Source organism: Hyaena hyaena, unplaced genomic scaffold (assembly GCF_003009895.1).
Source record: "Hyaena hyaena isolate Hyena2069 unplaced genomic scaffold, ASM300989v1 scaffold_607, whole genome shotgun sequence".
Classification (NCBI taxonomy): Eukaryota; Metazoa; Chordata; class Mammalia; order Carnivora; family Hyaenidae; genus Hyaena; species Hyaena hyaena.
The window spans coordinates 426,305-444,690 of record NW_024081241.1 but is presented as its reverse complement, the minus strand read 5'-3'; the positions used below and the strand labels follow the sequence as shown (position 1 = coordinate 444,690).

At 43.7% G+C, this 18,386-nt stretch overlaps 1 protein-coding gene across 2 annotated transcripts in view; it reads left to right on the top strand.

The window, feature by feature from the left end:
• Nucleotides 1–253: 253 nt before the first annotated feature.
• The window catches only part of FEZ2 (fasciculation and elongation protein zeta 2), a 44,026-nt gene continuing 25,893 nt past the window's right edge, over nucleotides 254–18,386 (top strand). For both annotated transcript variants that reach the window (XM_039257234.1, XM_039257233.1), the window contains exons 1-5: nucleotides 254–520; nucleotides 5,251–5,359; nucleotides 12,420–12,536; nucleotides 14,430–14,571; nucleotides 15,639–15,907. In XM_039257234.1, the coding sequence (XP_039113165.1) occupies nucleotides 267–520; nucleotides 5,251–5,359; nucleotides 12,420–12,536; nucleotides 14,430–14,571; nucleotides 15,639–15,907 (891 nt within the window). In that variant the 5' untranslated portion in view covers nucleotides 254–266. The remainder of the gene's footprint in view (nucleotides 521–5,250; nucleotides 5,360–12,419; nucleotides 12,537–14,429; nucleotides 14,572–15,638; nucleotides 15,908–18,386) is intronic.

The window sequence follows — 18,386 nt, the reverse complement described above, 5'->3', positions numbered from 1 at the left end:
GCTCTGACAGGTCCACCCAGGCTGGGCGGAGGAGGCGGGGCCCGAGGCGGGGCGGGGCCTGCGGGGGCGGGGCGGGGCCTCGTGCGGGGCCGGTGGGGCGGGGCGGGGCCTCGTGCGGGGCCTGTGGGGCGGGGACTCGTGCGGGGCCTGTGGGGCGGGGACTCGGGCGGGGCCTGTGGGGGCGGGGCGGGGACTCGGGCGGGGCCTGTGGGGGCGGGGCGGGGCCTGTGGGGGCGGGGCGGGGCGCGCGACTGCGCCGGGCGGCGATGGCGGCGGACGGGGACTGGCAGGATTTCTATGAGTTCCAGGAGCCGGCCCGGAGCCTCCAGGACCAGGAGAACTGTAACGCGAGCCCCGAGGCCGGGGCAGGGCCGGGCGGGGGAGGTGACGGCTTCCCGGCGCTGGCCTGCAGCTTGGAGGAGAAGCTGAGCCTGTGTTTCCGCCCCTCGGGTCCCGGCGCCGAGCCCCCGAGGGCGGCCGTGCGGCCCATCACCGAGCGCAGCCTCCTGCAGGGGGACGAGTGAGTGCGGGCCCGGCCGGGGGCGGGCGGGAGCCTCCCCTGCCCCTCGAGCAGCCCTCCTTCTGCTCTCGTCCAGCCCTCGTCCTGCCCTCTGGCCCACGGTCCGCAGCCCCGGCGGGACTCCGGACACAGGCTCCTCCCCGCGCCCTCCTTCCGCCTCCTCCGCCTGGCGAGTCCCCGCCCTCCCGGCGCCCCCGCCGGGCTCCTCCGGGCTTTTGGCCTCCGGGCGCTCTGCTGTTTAAATCCCCCGCTCCTTTGCCCTCCAGGTTCCCTCTCCCTCCGCCGCTGCCCTCCCGCTCCCTAGAAATCGCCCCAGGTTTGTTTGGTTCAGAGAGGAACCTGCTTGCACCCGAGCCGGTAGTTAGAGACGGCACCTCTTCGGGCACGTGTGTAGCCACTCATTCATACAAACTGGCGTTTCGTTATGCGCTTAGTGGTAGCGGCTGCTTCGCCCTGGGGATTCCTCGGTGACTGAACATACCTTAGCATGGGGGCTGGATTTGTAGACAGATGTTCTCCCGGACTTAAGTGCGAAGTATAGGGGATTTTTATACAGGGTATGGGGGAGAGGCAGGAAAAGCTTCGCTGGGAAAGAAATGTGAAAACTGGATCCCGATGAATGAGTGGGAGTTTGCCTGCCAGATGAAGAAAGGTCTAGCATTACGGCTCGCACGTGCAGAAGTACCAGCGTTAAAGCAGCATTTATGCCACAGGAATTTATTGGCTCCATCTGAGAGCCCAGGTGGAGTGCAAATCATCACAGAGGCAAAGAGGAAAGGAAGGCTCTGGTTACTAATAGCAAGGATCTCTTAGTCTGGTGGGAAAACCCATATGTTAACAGGTCATTAGTAGTGTAGAACCATCCAAGTGCCATGATAGGAAATTCATAGGGATTTGTGAGAGCTGGTTAAGGGGGAGGCAGAGTTCCTGGGGGCACTTCATTTAACTGTCTTGAACCCCGCTTATAATTTGGTTAAGGATTGTCATTAGGTACCAGGGTTCCACCCCCAAAAGATAGTTAAAAGGGGTGGTGAGGGTGAGGGAGCTGAGCATATTGTACAGGTGGGCAGGCAGGAGCCCTGGACAGGCTGAGGGTTCAAGCAGTGCGGTAAACACTGGCCATGGCTGAGTGGGTTTTTAGAGCTGTGATGGAGTGGAGAGTTTAGAGGTTAGGGAAGGATTCTTCAGGGATGGAGAAGGATCCACGGGCACCGAAAAGGCCTTCCAGCCTGTTGGTCTTTCCTCTGTGAATAAAGTAGGAAGCTTGAGAAGAAGGATTTAGGAATGGGGCCTGTAAACACTGGCTTAGCAGTGGCTGGGGCCCAGCTGTGCTGGAGACCCCGTCATTGCATTGGCACCTGTGTACAGTGACCTGCCCCCTGTGGAGGGAAGAGTTTATGACGACTTTATATATGCATGTATGTAGCTCGTAGCAAAAGATGACATTTTTGAAAGTCTATTCCCAGAGAAGATAGTTTTATATTTATATACTCTGAATCACAGGGACTCAGGACATACTCTGGATTAAAAGATGATATTTTGGGTTTTGGGTTTGCCAAGAGTGACTTCTCAAAACAGATGTGTGGTTTGTACACAGATAGTTAAGTCTTCCTATTTTTGCTTCACCTGTATTGTCTAGAAAGTAGTTTATTTTAGGGGCCCCTGAGTGGTTCAGTCACTTAAGTGTCCCACTCTTGCTTTCGGCTCAGGCCATGATTTCATGAACTGAGTTCGAGCCCTGCATTGGGTTCTGCACTAACAGCTTGGAACCTGCTTGGGATTCTCTGTCTCTCTCTCTGCCCCTTACCAGCTCATGTTCCGTCTCTCTCTCTCTCAAAATAAATAAACAAGCAAACATTAAAATAAAACAACTAGTTTTAGGCTTTGCTTAAATCTTAGGTTGATGTAAAACTTAAAAAATATTACTCTTGATAATGGTTTTCAGTAGATGATATGTTGTTAGTAATGTATGATGCTTGATTCGGGAATGCGTAACAAATCTCTGTCTCTCTTTTCAGGAACTGGGGCTGGTCACCACTCACTGTCCCCTTTCTGTTGCATAAATTTCTCCGTTTATAGAGTCCAAAACGTCCATCCCTGCACCTCTCACTAGAGAGAGTTGAGAATTCTCTCGCTTAGATATTGCCTTGGCTTAGGGCATTTCAGTTAACTTATCTGAGCCCCACCTCTAGTTTTGGCTAAATATGGATTTTACTTATCTGCTAAGATTTTGCGTCAGAAAGGGTATCACTTAGGATTTGGTATCACCGGATCTTGACCTCCTTCGACTTTGTCCTGCCGGTTGTTTATGACTGGTTATAATACTTTATGATAAAGATGAAGGCAATTCATGTCTTGACTGGAGAATTCTAGAATCTTCCATTTAAGTCAGCCCTGTGTCCTTCCAACTACACTTGTTGTGACCCTGGCGGAGATAGAGTACTGTTAATTTTCCTTCATTTTCTTGGCAGATCAGAGTCGTCCACAGTCTCTCCTGGTGGGTGAAGTATTGCACTCCACTTGTTCTCTTATTCCAGCCTCATTTAAGCAGGGGCGCCTGGGTGGCTCAGTCGGTTGAGCGTCCAACTTTGGCTCAGGTCATGATCTCACAGTTTGTGGGTTCGAGCCCCGCATCAGGCTCTGTGCTGACAGCTAGCTCAGAGCCTGGAGCCTGTTTCAGATTCTGTTTCAGATTCAGACCATCCCCTGCTCACGCTGTCTGTCTCTCTCTCAGAAATAAACTTAAAAAATTAAAAAAAAAAAAAAAAGGAAACAAGCAGTCCTCAAAACTCTGGACTGTTTTCACCTACTAGAATATCCTACTTGAGTTCCTAACCAGCGTTAGGTATATAGTCATTCAGTGTCTGAAATTCTTTCGCCTAGGAAGGTGTGGGTCAAAAACTAAGCAAGTTTAGCAGTCCAGATCTGTTGCCCCCAGTTTGAGCACTTTGGCATTGGAGAAGGTTATGATTCTAAGAGAGGAGAATAGGAGTAAACTATGTATTCATTTGGGAGACGTGCAGGGTAAACGAGCCAGTTTCCTAGAGCTTTTTGGGTTCACGTTTTCATTGAGGCTAATGTGCATTCCAGAGCCAAACATCGTTTGGAGATTTTATGCTTTTTTTTTTTTTTTTTAATTTTTTAATTTTTTTTTATTTCTAGGAGAGATAGAAAGAGAGTGTGAGCAGGGGAGGGTCAGAGAGAGAGGGAGTCACAGACTGAAACAGGCTCCAGGCTCTGAGCTGGCAGTCAGCACAGAGCCCGACGCGGGGCTCGAACCCACGAACTGCGAGATCATGACCTGAGCTGAAGTCGGACGCTTAACCGACTAAGCCACCCAGGCGCCCCTGGAGATTTTATGCTTTTTGCAGTTATGGTCCCATTGCTTCTTCTCTTTAGAACCAGATCCCAAATTCATTAAATCAAGTATGTTCCTTCTTTATTTTTAAGCTTACATTCTTATTTTTATGCCTCCAGTAGTCTTGTTTTTGTTTCTTAGTGGCTTACACATTTGGAACAAAAAAACCCCACTCAATTATTTAATGCCTCATTCATGATTAGAAATCTACCATAGATTTTAGCTTTTTTTCCCCTTATGACATCTCTGTGTCTCTGCCCATTAAGCCACTTATATATGTAATATTTAACTTACCCAATTAAATTTCATCTCATTTGTATCTCTGAAGTCATTCATATTTTTCATACAGTGTCATATTTTATTATGCTGCGATTATTTTGGTACTGAAATTTGAATTTTGGTCATGAAATTGGAGTTTGCTGTCCTTGTCTGGTGTGGCTTGGGCTTTCCTCAGTACAACTCATTTGAAATAACGCTTAGAATCATAGAGCGGGAAGGAATGTCTGGTATTCGTGTCCAAGCTTCTCATTTTATAGAAGAGTCGCTCATACCTAGAGAGGTTAAGGGGCAAAGCGAAAGGCTCGTTGTTTGAGGAAGGATGGAAACAGGAGTCTATGTTTTCTGAGTTTTAGGCACGCACCCTTTCATTTCACTCTGTGGCTTCCCCAAAATGCTGTCTGACAATAAGGAAGGGTAATTGCATTGGATATAACTTTTGTGTGTTTTATTGTGAACTCCCTTTTCTTTCCTCCTTCATTTTATCTGTTTTAGTCCTTAGCCTATTATGTTACAAAATTACATGATAGATATTAAACGCTAGCATCACATTGAGACTGAATCCTTTCTCTAGAAAGGATAAAAATTTTTGGTTAGAGAAAGACTTTTCACCCTATGAAATGACCAGTATGTTAGGAAGTTATTGAAGAAAAATAAATGTATAACGCAGTGTATGTACTACCTGTATGGCTCTGTAAACATTACAAAAGCTCCCTGTGTTTTAGTTTCCTCATCTGTAAAATGGGAGATAATAATGGTTCTTCATAATCTAGTTTGTGAGGATTAGATGAATTCATATATGTAAATTGCTTAGGATGTGCCTGGCACTTAGAACAGTGTAGATGTTAGCTGTTGACTTTGAAAGAGTTTTTAATCACTTCATCCGCTCTCAGCACTTCCTGTCAGCCTGATTAGCTGATTTTCATTTAGTCTTATTTAGGAGGCTCTTCTTTTTGGTGTTTTTCTGGAAAATAGGCCTTCTGTTGTTTTGCTTTGATATTTTTTGTTCCTTCTTTCACTATAGTATTGCCTGTTTGTTTAGTAAAAGACATGTAGGATGTTAACTTTCATTGACCGTGGTTTTCTTCTTTTTAAGGATTTGGAATGCCCTGACTGATAATTATGGAAATGTCATGCCGGTAGACTGGAAGTCATCCCATACTAGGACCTTGCATTTGCTTACGCTGAACCTCTCAGAAAAAGGGGTAAGTTAGGAATTGAGCTGATAGTTTCTGAATAACTGATTCTGATGATGGGACTAAAAACTAGCCTTTTTGTTTCACACACGTTCATGGGGTTGCCTCTTATTTCCAAGTATCTGGCTATTGGAGTGGCCCACTGTGGCCATCTTGGCTCCACTGCTGTCCACTTGGTAGCACTTTCCTCCAATTCTTCTGTATACACACTCACTTTTGTATGTTTAGTCAAATCTTCATCACCTGTGTATGAACACCAACGATGAGCATTTTTTTTCCTGAGCTTCAGTAGCACAATTTTAGTGGGCTGAGGAAACCCAGTAATATATTGAGGGTAGCGGAATATCAACATAGAGTTAACTTTCTGATGAATTGAAGGACTTGTTGGACATGACATGTTTTCGGAAGACTCTGTGTTCCTGTGAGTATTGGGGATCCTTTAAAAGGCATTACGGTTTGGGGCGCCTGGGTGGCTCAGTCGGGTAAGGGTCCGACTTCGGCTCAGGTCATGATCTTGAGGTTTGTGGGTTCGAGCCCTGCGTCAGGCTCTGTGCTGACAGCTGGGAGCCCAGAGCCTGCTTCAGAATCTGTGTGTGTGTCTCTCACTGCCCCTCCCCTACTCCTACTCTGTCTCTGTGTCTCTCAAAAAATATACATTATACGTTACATTATATGTACATTATACATTTAATATACATTTAAAAAAAGACATTACAGTTCTTGGCCTACTGAGGCTGCTTAGGATTCCTTGGTATTGTGCAGTGAAGGTGTCTTACGAAGCATGGTCACAGGTGTGACAGCTGTGGGGGAGGCGGGGGGTAGTATAGAAAAGGGAAGATAATTAAAAAAAATTTTTTTTAGTGTTTATTTATTTTTGAGAGAGAGACACACAGAGTGCAAATGGGGGAGAGGCAGAGAGAGAGGGAGACACAGAATCCGAAGCAGGCTCCAGGCCCTGAGCTGTCCGTGCAGGGCCTGATGCTGGACTCTCACTGGAACCTTGAGATCAAGACCTGAGCTGAAGTTGGAAGCTTAACTGGCTGAGCCACCCAGGCGCCCCTAATTTTTTTTTTTAATGAGGAGATTTTTGTTTCATTCTTTTTAATTTTTTTTTTTTTTTACATTTATTTATTTTTGAGAGACAGAGGCAGACAGAGCCCAAGTGGAGGAGAGGCAGAGAGACAGGGAGACACACAGAATCTGAAACAGGCTCCAGGCTCTGAGCTGTCAGCACAGAGCCTGACGTGGGGCTCCAGTCCACGAACCATGAGATCATGACCGGAGCCAAAGTTGGATGCCCCAACCGATTGAGCCACCCAGGCCCCCCGCCGCCCCATTTTTCTTTTTTTTTTTTTTTAAAGTTTATTTATTTTGAGAGAGAGATTGCAAGTGGCAGAGGGTGGCAGAGGCAGAGAGAGAATCTTAAGCAGGCTCCCTGCTCAGCGTGGAGCCCGTCGTGGGGCTCTCTTTCACAAACTGTGAGATCACGACCTAAGCTGAAATCAAGAGTCAGTTGCTCAGCTGACTGAGTCACCCAGGTGCCCCAGGAAGATAACCATTTTAAGTGGAAAATCACAATATTGGTTTATCTAAAGGTGATGAGAAATGTAGCCAAATTAGGTAACTTTCAGGTCTTGCTTGAACTGTTTTAAGTTTCTTACCATGTAACAATGTAAACTCATGCCAGATTTTTTTGGCATGCTCTGTATTTCATTAAGTGTAGTTGTATAATTGAGAATATAGTGCAGTGGGGCTATCAGTATTTTAAATTGTATTGCTAAGTTTTATGAAAATGATTTTCCTAAAAATATGATTCAGGAAAGCCTGCTGCTATTATTTTCTAGTAAAATATAGAATTCTGCCTGTATTTCCTAGTAATCCAGTAGACACAGAAATCTTACTGTATGCTCCAGTTATGAACCCCACTAAGCTGTTTTGCTGACTGACCTGGCGTTCGTCTAGTGAATAAAACAGTGTACCTTATGCTCTATCTTCTGTTTATTTAGACCCTAGCTATCATTTTGGGCTTAGTTCAAGTTTCCCTTCCTCTCTTAAGCTTCCTATTACTGTTTTAGCCTTTGCTGATCTCATGGAATTATACAATTTTAGAGTTGGAAGTGACTTTAAAGGACACTTAATCCAACCTCTCACTTGGGGGGAATCCCCATCCACAGCATCTCTGACAGATGGTCATTTAGCCCTGGCCTAAATCCCTGTGCGGAAGGAAAATGCACCTCTCTCTGTGGGAGTCGGTTACACCGGTGGGGGTGTGAAAATCTTTAAGGACTTATCTGTCCTTCAGAGGTTAGCCCCGTTGTCTCCTGGGTACTAATCCCGATAGCACATTGTCCATGTTTCTAACCATTACTTTGTCCTCTTAGTAATCATATGTTTCAGGGTCCGTCCTTAGATTGTGACTTGCTGGTAGGTGTCTTTGCAGCTGTGTTTTTAGTAACTATCATTGTGTCTGGAACATAGTACTAAGACAAGTATGTTGAGTGAATGAATATATGACCTTGTCAATGAGACCATAAGGTCAGAGACCATGATGGAAAGTTCTTTTTTAAAAAAGTAGATATTTTTATATTATTTAACATGGTGCTAAATCCATCATAGCCAATCAATGAGTATTTTTTTGTTTGACATAATAAAATGTAGGACAGAAGAGAGCCTTTCATAGCTTCAAATTGAAGTATATTAGCAGGATGAATGGGACACTGTAATTTAGTTTCACTGAATAAAATGTATGTCTTGTATCGTTCTTAGATTGCACCCTGGGAAGTCCCTCCCTTTTTCTGCCTTTTGCTTGTTTTCAATGCCAGAGTAATGGTATAGCTGAGGTAAATGAGTAACCACTTGGAGTTTACTTCTAGTAACTGATCTTAATTAAAAAAGCCTTATCTGGAAACCTTAGCAGATTCACGTGGACAAGAGATCGTCCATCTATCATCTATCTGTCGTGACACGACTACCCAGGTGATGAATAGAGCTGAAATCAGAACTCTACTCCTCAGGAAGGAGTGGCACTCATTAAGTTCCTGCAGAACGAGTGGGCAGCGTGGAGAAGCATCAGGCACCTCATTCCGTTAGGTAGCTTATCATTACATTTTTTTTTTTTTTTAAACCTGACTTATCTTGTTTAGCACTGCCAGCTGTGCTCTATCCTTTCCATAACTGAATCGTGTTAAATTTGCCTTTTGGAAGCATTCTTTAGATTATTTCAATTGTAAAACAAGATCTATAGGAATTTTTATTTTATTTTTTCCTTGATGAAGGGAGAAGACATTTCTGTCTCATTAGGATGAGGAAAACACTCAGGAAAACCACCACTTGCCAGATTTCAGCTCTTGATTTTTCTTTCATTGAGGTTCAAGATGGCACATTTCTAAATTTGATGAGGCTTTTCTGGAGTAAGGCAACCAGTACATTCCACATTCTTACGTGGGCACATTTTTTCCATCTGAAGCAGCTTCAGTTTCATACAGGGCAGTAGAGCTGCCGGCTGTGTGTCTAACCTGGCACAGGAAGGAGTGACGGGAATGCTTGGCAGACAGAAGACACACTCATGCCGAATGGGAGAGTGAATAATGACACCCATGACAGCCAGGGTTAGCTTTCAAAACCCAAAAGTGATTCCAACCTTAACATATGCCATCTCTGTGGGGAACGAACTTGGCTCAGTCCCTGGAAAGATGATCTGGGATCATTATTTCTGTTGTTATGGAAATTTATTCTAATGGTTTACTGGTATCTCTTGTGTATTTTGGCAATAGCTATGAAAACTATTCTAAATCCAGTGACCAGGTGGGGGGTGTTGAATATACGCAGATGATGGAAGGCTTCTAAATCATATTACCGTAGGAACATCTTCTGTGGCATCTTTTCCTGCCATAAGCAGCTTTTCAGGGACAGGTAACGTTGTTTCATGCACCTTTTAATCTTCCAGAGTAGAAACAGGAAGAAGATACTCGTATCTTCCTTAGGGGTCATTTTAAAATTAAAACCTTGTAAGGGGAAAAATAAATCTGTGGTCCTCAAATTATAATGAAGATTGATTTGGGGAAGTGTTGAAATTTGAGGCTCTGTGGGGATTATTGTCAGGTCTCCTCTCCATCATCCGTATACTCTTATGACTGTATTATGGCACATTTTTTCATTTCTGCTTCTAGAATCTTGAGGTCAAACATTCTCCCTCACCAAGAGCTTAATGTATTGATCATCCCCCTTCCTTATTAAAAGGATAACTGCATTGGTTTAAAAAGTAAACTAGAACTAGTATAGGGCTTCACAGGAATAAGCGGCCTCTGCCCTACTTAACCTACGCTTCCTTTCCACTTACCAGAGACAGCTGCTTTCTGCTCCTTGAACTGTTCTTCTAACATGCTCTCATCATTTGTATTTGCTTTTTTTTTTTTCCAACTTTAGACTTTATCCAATATTTACTTTCTACCCAGAGGATGAGGGTTTAGGTCTCTCTCAGTCTTCCTTCCAACCCCCAACACCATCACCCTCACAAAAACTTTCCCTTCCCTTGTCTTTCCAATGTAGTTATATTAAAATACTTGGTTAAATTAATCTTCATCATTTACATTGACTGTCAAAATGTTCACAGTTGACCCACTTCAATATATCCTGAGTAAATTTCCTCTTGTAATTTTGTTTTTTCTTAGGGTAATAATAGTTGCCTTGTGTTTTATTTAAGTTACCATTAGCTCGCAGATTCAGCTTCAACAGAGCCATAAAACTCACTTTAGTAAGTGACACACACCAGCTGATCTACTGGTGTCTCTGTGTCTCTTCCTCCTGTGCTTTTTTTAATGCCATGTGCAGTAACCGTTCTCATCTGACCCGGTCACTCTCTCGTTGAGGATCACAACCAGCACTCTGGGACCTTTACTTCTGAATCATTACGAGAGTGGCCTCACCTCTTTCTTGTATTAGATCCATATCTGCTTCCTTTCTGGCTTTCCTCCTGTTTTATTTATTTATCTATTTATTTATTTATTTTTTTAAATTTCGAATTTTTTTTTTTTAATTTATTTATTTCTAGGAGAGAGAGAGACAGCGTGAGCAGGGGAGGGTCAGAGAGAGAGGGAGTCACAGACTGAAACAGGCTCCAGGCTCTGAGCTGGCAGTCAGCACAGAGCCCGACGCGGGACTCGAACCCACGAACCACGAGATCATGACCTAAGCGAAAGTCGGACGCTTAACCGACTAAGCCACCCAGGCGCCCCTCCTGTTTTAATGCAGCATATTCTGCAGTAGTTTTCTGAGAAAGGGTGTATGAGGTCAAATACTTTGAGAACTTGAATGCTTGAAAATGTCTTTATTCCAAGCCCTCCTCTAATTGTTCATTTAGCTGGAGATAGGATTCTTGGGTGGCGTGTATTGAAACATGGAAATAACATTGATTGTTTTCTTGCTTCTTTGGTTGCTATTGAGAGTTCAAACGACAGTTCTGATTCTTAGTCCTTTTAATGTGTGGGTTTTTTTCCCCCTCTCAGGAAGCTTTTAGATTCTTTTTCACATAAATGGTCTAAAGTTTCACAACAATATGGCCAATACCATGTGCAGGGGTTTCCTAGGCCGACGGTCCAGGGAGAATCGAACGGGGAGGCGCGTGGTCACTGTGGTGCAGTGAGGGGGAGGGCAGGCCCTGGAGCCTGCTGTGGCCCCTCTTCCCGCCTCAGGTCCTGAGAGGCAGCCCCCCAGCAGTTCCTTGCACTTCTTGCTGCAGTTTCCTACTCGATGGGCTGTGTTCACCCTGACACTTCGGGGGCTTCTGTATGAGAAACTAAGGAGGTGGTAGGGACCGACATTGCCCTAATTGTGTCTTCAATTTTATTTATGGTCTCTGCACTGGTACATTAAATACTTCTTTTCAGGTAAAATCTTATTCTTTAAATTATATACTATCTCATAGAATACATGGTTGTTTCCTCCACAGTTCCTTGTTGCCCACTTGTTCCTCAGGGACTCAGTGAGCGGTATTCGTTTTTGAAGATGAGTTCTATTGTCGGTTCTGTTCATCATCTGAATAGTCATGTCATGGTAGATAGATGACATGTCCATTTCCATCTGCTGCGTTTTCCAAGTAAGGCTTTACAATCAGCACTAGTACTAAGTTCTAGGTCATTATTATTGGTGTGGGCAACTTAGGGGACACCAGCGAGGCATGGGGTGATAACCCAGGGCTGAGCAGTACTAGTCCCTCTGGGTGTGAAGAGGTAAGGAGAGGAAGAAGTTTCCAGGACCTCGAGAGGTGAGCTGTCGGGGACAGGTCAGCTTGACAAGATCCGCAGCTTTTGGCAGTCTGACCGGGAGGGAGACAGCAAAGTGTCCCGCCCTCAGCCTCCCACCTCCAGGCTCCTGGTAGTGTTTGCCAGTAGTTCTTAACCCAACTGGAAGCCATAGGTCAAAGGTGTCCTTTGATTTAGTCCATAAACTTCAGCCTCCCAAGGCTCAGAGCAGGGTGGAAAATGGCAGTGAAGCAAACAGAAACTCACAGCACAGTTAGGCTGAAAGATTTTCTCGGAACCTAGAGAGATTTTATTTTTGGAAGAAGAGATGTTCAGCTGTAAGGTGAAGTATGACCCCTGTGGACAGTTCCAGGGAGTCAATTCTTTATATTTTACCCTGAATATTAGAAGTTAGTTTGAAAGTAATTAACTTTATGTTATCTGTGGAATTTTAACATCTACTACTCTTACTGATAGATTGTTAACTAAATAACTAGCCCTGCCTGTTCCCTTCTTGGGGCATCTCTATCATTGCCTGCAACTTCCTGATAAATACTGTGTATAACATTCTTCTCCCTGGAAAAAGTAGCTGAGTGTGTGTCTGTATCAGGTGGTAAGGGATGCAGACAGCATCTTGGCAATTTCATGTTTATTTTCCATTCCCCTCATTTGTGTTTGAGATGAATATGTAAAGCCCTTCACACACTGCCTGGCATGCAGTGATTGTAGTCATTTCTCCCTTTTGAGGGAAGGCTCTTCCTCACCCAGACACTGTGACTCTGTTGTGATCAGATTGTCCTACTTTTAACAGTGGGTTATTTTGCTTTTAGATAAGTGACAGTTTGCTCTTTGATACGTCAGACGACGAGGAACTGAGAGAACAGCTGGATATGCATTCCATCATTGTCTCCTGCGTTAACGAAGAGCCCCTCTTCACTGCAGATCAGGTATTGCGGAGAAATTCATCGACAAAAGGAAAGGGGAACCCCGAGCTGAAAAACGATTTCTTACTTGGCAATAAGTGACGGGTTGTTGGAATCTACTTATTTTTCCTGCATTTTCTGTTTCTGTGGGCTTATCAGTTAACTCCTCCACTGAGAAAAGAAGAAAGTATATGTAATCTGAAGCAGATGGGATTATGTTAGTTGGGAAGATTCTTCAAGATAGGCAGTTTTCCAATATAGGCCTCGTTAAATCAGTGCAGTGAGTATATTACTATGGGAGGGTTATTGCTTAACCTGAAATCATAAAAGATACCGTGAGTTTGGTACTTTCTTAGGGTTGACAAGACATGGGCAAACTATAATGTATCTGTGCAGAAATCACCCAGTTCCTCTAAAAGCCTGTGTAAGAATCATTAGCACTTATTAGAAGTGCGCATCGTGCACCCAGAAAGAAGTGAGCTTTATTCCTGTGGAATGCTCTCGTAATGTCAACCCCGTGTTCATGTAAACCACTTGAATCAGCTTTCTCATTGTCTGAATACTCTTCCCACTGCTGCTGTGTCGTCAGAATGTGGTGTGAGAACTCCTTCCTGCAACAACATGCTTGTGGCCGCTCTGACTATGAACACTGCCACATTGCGTTTCTAGGCTGGAAAGATGAGGTCAGGAAGGAGATATGTTATGGCAAGGTTGGGAGGGGTCCATTAAAATGAGCCATTTTGATACTCCTTTGTCATATTTGTGGTTAGTTAATTATTCTAGGCCTGGGAAGAACGGGTGCTTAAAATGCCAAATAGGTGAGAGGGCTATGGGAGGTTGATCATGATATCTCAGGGAAATACGTGACCCTGCAAGTTCATGGTCCCCTCTGTAATCTATCTGCCTGAATGCCGTAAGCTGTTCCCGCTTCTGAGACTTAGAGAAATAGATTCTGCAGCCTCCTCTGGCATTTCATTGTACTGTTTTATAATGCCTATTTGAGAAAATCTTCTTACTAATTACCATAATCCCCACCTTCTTCAGATTTACTTTTCTTTGCCCTTAAGCTTGCTGATTCATCCTGTATTTTTTCTAATAGTTTCTTTTTTCTTTTCTTTTTTTTTTTTTTTTTTTAACTCTTAGGCCTATTTTTTCTAACTGTTGATTAATTTTTGTGGTTTTACGTGTTCGCTGACTTCTGTATCCTTCTCAACTTTTAAAAAGTGGAGCAGGACAAAGTACTGTTGGAAGATTCGAGCAACGTTGCAAATGACAGTAGATCATTGTTTGAAAGATATTTCTGAAATTTTCCTGCTTTTGTGCAGCTTTGTTTTCTTCTTTAAGCTTCTACAGGTCAAGTAATTTTTGGGTGTCTCATAATCTTTCATGGAATTAATATATGACATTCCTTTTCTGCTGTTAAAGGAAAATTTTACTGCCATAGAGATAATTTCTTGCTTTATTTTTTACACTGTTGTATTTTAAAAATTTTATGTCTATTTGATTAAATGGCTTATTGATTACTTGCATGTGGCATATGGTAAATTTTCTGTCCTTTGCTTTCTTTTGACTTTAACGATGATCTGGTTCTAGCACATCTGAGGAAAATTGTACCTGTGTTTTGCACCGTTTCTCAGACCTTCAAGATCGGATAGATGTACTGAATCATGATGGACATATTAAATCATATTCTGTTTCATTTTATGTTGAGCATATTGTAAATTTTTTTCCTTGATAAACCATCTTCACTCTTAACAGTCAAAAGTGTGATTGTTCAGAACACCAACTCCTACACAGTGTTGGTTAGCGGATAATTCAGTGCCCTTCTTCTCTGGTTGCCTCAGGCGAGCACCGTGTTGCAGAGAGATTGTTTTTCCGACATATATCTGATTAACAGTGGTGTGTGTATTTTGGAAGGTTATTGAAGAAATTGAAGAAATGATGCAGGAGTCTCCAGACCCAGAAGATGACGAGACACCCACACAGTCAGATCGGCTATCGATGCTGTCCCAGGAAATCCAGACTCTTAAGAGGTCCAGTACTAGCAGTTATGAAGAGAGTAAGACACCCTCCTTCAATCCACGCTCTTTAGACTTCCTTTGTATCTCACACCATCTCCAGAAAGCTTTCACTCCACAGGCAAAGTTATGTACCCTTCATCAGCCCTCCAGTGATACTCAGGCATATCTTTATCATTGCTTGGGGGCTTTGTCATACTCACCTTTGACTCCTGTACTGGTTGGCTTGGGGCTGTGTAACAAAGAACCACATGCTGGGGGCTTAAACAACAGGAATTTATTGTCTCAGAGGTCTGGAGGCTAGAGGTTCAAGGTGAAGGTGTAGCAGGTTTGGTTTCTTCTGGGGCCTCTCTCCTTGGCTTGTAGATGGCCATCTTCTCTGTGTCCTCACGAGGTCTTCCCTCTGCGTGTGTCTCTGTTGTAATCTTGTCATTTTATAAGGACATGACTCACACTGGATTAGAGCCCACCCTAACAACCTCATTTTAACTTAATTATCTTTGTAAAGACCCCGTCTCCAAATACAGCCACATTCTGAGGTACTGGGGGTTGGGGCTTTAGTGATGTCATAGTCTCACGTGAGGAGAAGTGCTGAGAACAATCTGAAGTGGGTTTTAGGGAGCAAGCCTTCCTTTCATCTTCCCAGTCCTCAAAAAAAAAAAAAAATGCACACACTGGGGCATATGTGATTAAATATGTATTTAGTTTAATTCTTTCAGATCAACTGCTGTCTTCTGAAGTGTGCCAGAACCCTGCTAAATTGCTTGCAGTTTCTTGTGAGCAGGTAGTTTGGGCACTCTCCCTCAGCTGTTACGTTTGTTCTGTTTCTTGTTCACGCTTTTTCAGTCTTGACTGGAGTGCTATTGGTGGGATGATTGAGTTAGACAACTAAAGAGTGCTGTTACACTCCTCAGCCTCTTGAAAAGTGACTGTGCCACCTCCCTCTGCTCAGACCTGCCCACCAGAAGTTTGAGGATGAGGAGAAGATCGTGAACAGTTTCATTGCTTAGACTATGGTTTCCACTCCTTTGGCATGAAACACCCTGTTGTGCTGCTCTCCCGAAACATTTTTGTCTCAGTATCTGCTGTGCTTTGCTTCTGGTCGCAGGAGTAAGAAGGCTCTCGGTCTCGGAATTAAACGAGCTGCTGGAAGAAATTGAGACTGCCATCAAGGAATACTCCGAGGAGCTGGTGCAGCAGCTGGCCCTGCGAGACGAACTGGAGTTCGAAAAGGAAGTGAAAAACAGCTTTATTTCTGTTCTCATTGAAGTGCAGAACAAACAGAAAGAGCACAAAGAGACAGCCAAAAAGAAAAAGAAGCTCAAGAACGGCAGCTCCCAGAATGGGAAGAACGAGAGAAGTCACATGCCCGGCACAGTAAGTGGTGCTTTGCAGGAGTCCTCGAGCGCCTGGAAGCCCCTTCCCCGCTGTGCCAGCGCTCCAGGCCTGGGGGCAGGCAGGCGGCGCCCGCACCCGCGCGTGCTTCTCACCGCAGTGCCGGCAGGTTCTGGTGGAGGATGCCCTGTGCTTAGCAGTTTCAGAACAGGGGTCTCCTGGTGAGGGTCCAGTGGTTATCTGGGGGCTCCATACGGGGATGGGCAGAGAAGTAAGTGGAAGGAAGATGAAGAAAGAAGGAGGGTGTCTTAAAGGTATCAAAGCGTTAACGGTGGTTACTTATGTTTGGGCGGCGCGCTTAGGAATGGTATTATTTTCTTATTTTTGCTCATCTTGTAGGATTCGTATAATAAACAATTAAAAGAGGGGGCGTAGAAGGGTTGCTGACCTGTGCTGAGCCTAAAAGCAGAGACCGATTTGTAGCCCGCTTCCTCCTGATCCATCAGTGAAGTCTGAACATGAAGGCGTTGGAGGCAGTTCTGTGGCATCAGCCATTTGCCCTAGAGTTGGGCAGGTTAGAATATTTCTGACCAGCGACGAAAAAGTTTAGAATATGTGCATCTTTGACTCTTCATGTAAAATTTCTTGTTTTCTGCTTTTTTGGTTTTCTTAAGCGGTCCTCTTGATTTCACATGATTCAACTCCATCATAAACATTCACTAATTAATGATAGGAGCTGCATTTCCTTATTGGTCTTTGGGCCGTTTCATTTTTCTTTGATCATTTGAGACTTATGTATTGCCACCTTCATATTATTTGTATTTGAAGGATTGTTGATTTTTATTTTCCTGGAGTATAATGGTTGAGCAAAGGGATCCATTTTCCTAAAAGGAATGTATCTTTTTCATTCATGATATTGATAACCTGGTAGTACGAATTATCCCAAACTAGCTATTACAGTTTATAATAATGTAAGTTCTGCCTTTAAGTCTTGGTTTATTTGTTTTTCTAAAGAATATGTTTATCAGAGGGGCGCCTGGGTGGCTTAGTCGGTTAAGCGTCCGACTTTCGCTTAGGTCATGATCTCGCGGTTCGTGGGTTCGAGCCCCGCATCGGGCTTTGTGCTGACTGCCAGCTCAGAGCCTGGAGCCTGTTTCAGTCTGTGACTCCCTCTCTCTCTGACCCTCCCCTGCTCACGCTGTCTCTCCCCTCTCTCTCTCTCCTAGAAATAAATAAAAATATTAAAAAAAAAATGTTTATCAGAGAAGTAGTTCTCACTAACCAGCCTCTAATGGAATCCAGGAAAGAGAATGCAGTTCGGGGTTGCTGGGTCACCAGTGAGCAGTTGATACAAACAAAAAGATCTTGCCATTTAGCCCATTTGTTGTCTCCTTGGGCCTCTGGGTAAATACATGGTCTCAGTGTGATGTCTACTTGTGTATAGAAAGGACATAGCTTATAAAGTGACTTTGAAAAAGTTCTCAGATATGTGGTACAAAATATTTTTCAGAAATGACATTATTGGCTGAATAGGTGATATTTAGTTGCTTCTAGTGATTACTCTGGAAAAGGAAAAAAAACCCAAACCCCAAACATTTGTTTGAATATACGGTTCTAGAAAGTGTGCTTTAAATTTCTGGAGCAAAATTTGTATGTCATATATATTTTTTTTAATTGCACCTTTTAACTTGCCCTATTATACAAGTGTGATTAAATGAAATGCTTAGTTAAAAAGTCATAGCGTGGTTGGTAATTCCTGGCTGTCTGCTGTTAGGAATTACATGTAAACCCTCCATACGTTGGAGTTAACACTTGGCTGAGGAAAATAACTTTGTCCCTAGAGGGGTTTAAAGGCTTCTTTTCGTAGCTCCCATAGAAAAAGGGTTAGAGTGGATTCATCATGTAATTGTACATGACATTTATATTGAGAAATAGATCTGGCAAGGCAAGATTTAGCTCTTGCTCGAACTTTATGAGTCTTGAAATAGATTCATAGTGAAAGTCGATTTTTTCACAGTATTTGGACCCATGAAGTTGCTTCTCGAGTCCTGATCTACTATTTGCAACAAAACCTTTCATCATATTACTGAGGGCCTTGCCGTGCTTGTGGTACTAGTTCCCTCTGTAAGCTGGAGAAAGACCATCCCATCTGTGACTCAAGGAGCCCCAAACCCATGATTCTGAAAATAGTGGTGGGTGGCTCAGAAGAACCTCAAGTGAACCGGCCAATCGGATAAACAGATTGCCAAGGATAGTACCTTGTTAGGCATTTTATAAAACACGTGGTTTGGACAGGGCCTGATCTCTAAGAGTTAGTTATCAATGACACAGATTTCTAAAAATTGGTGACCTTCTTACAGATACCATGTATTACCTGCTTTCTAGCAACATTGGTCACTGTTTTCTTTTTCCCTTAGATATTTTCGTTTTAGTAGCAGGACGTGGTTTTCTTTCCTTAAGCATGGAGTAGCCTTCCTTCCATTTTTCCTTAAACATGTGTCATTGAAACAAAACAGCAGTT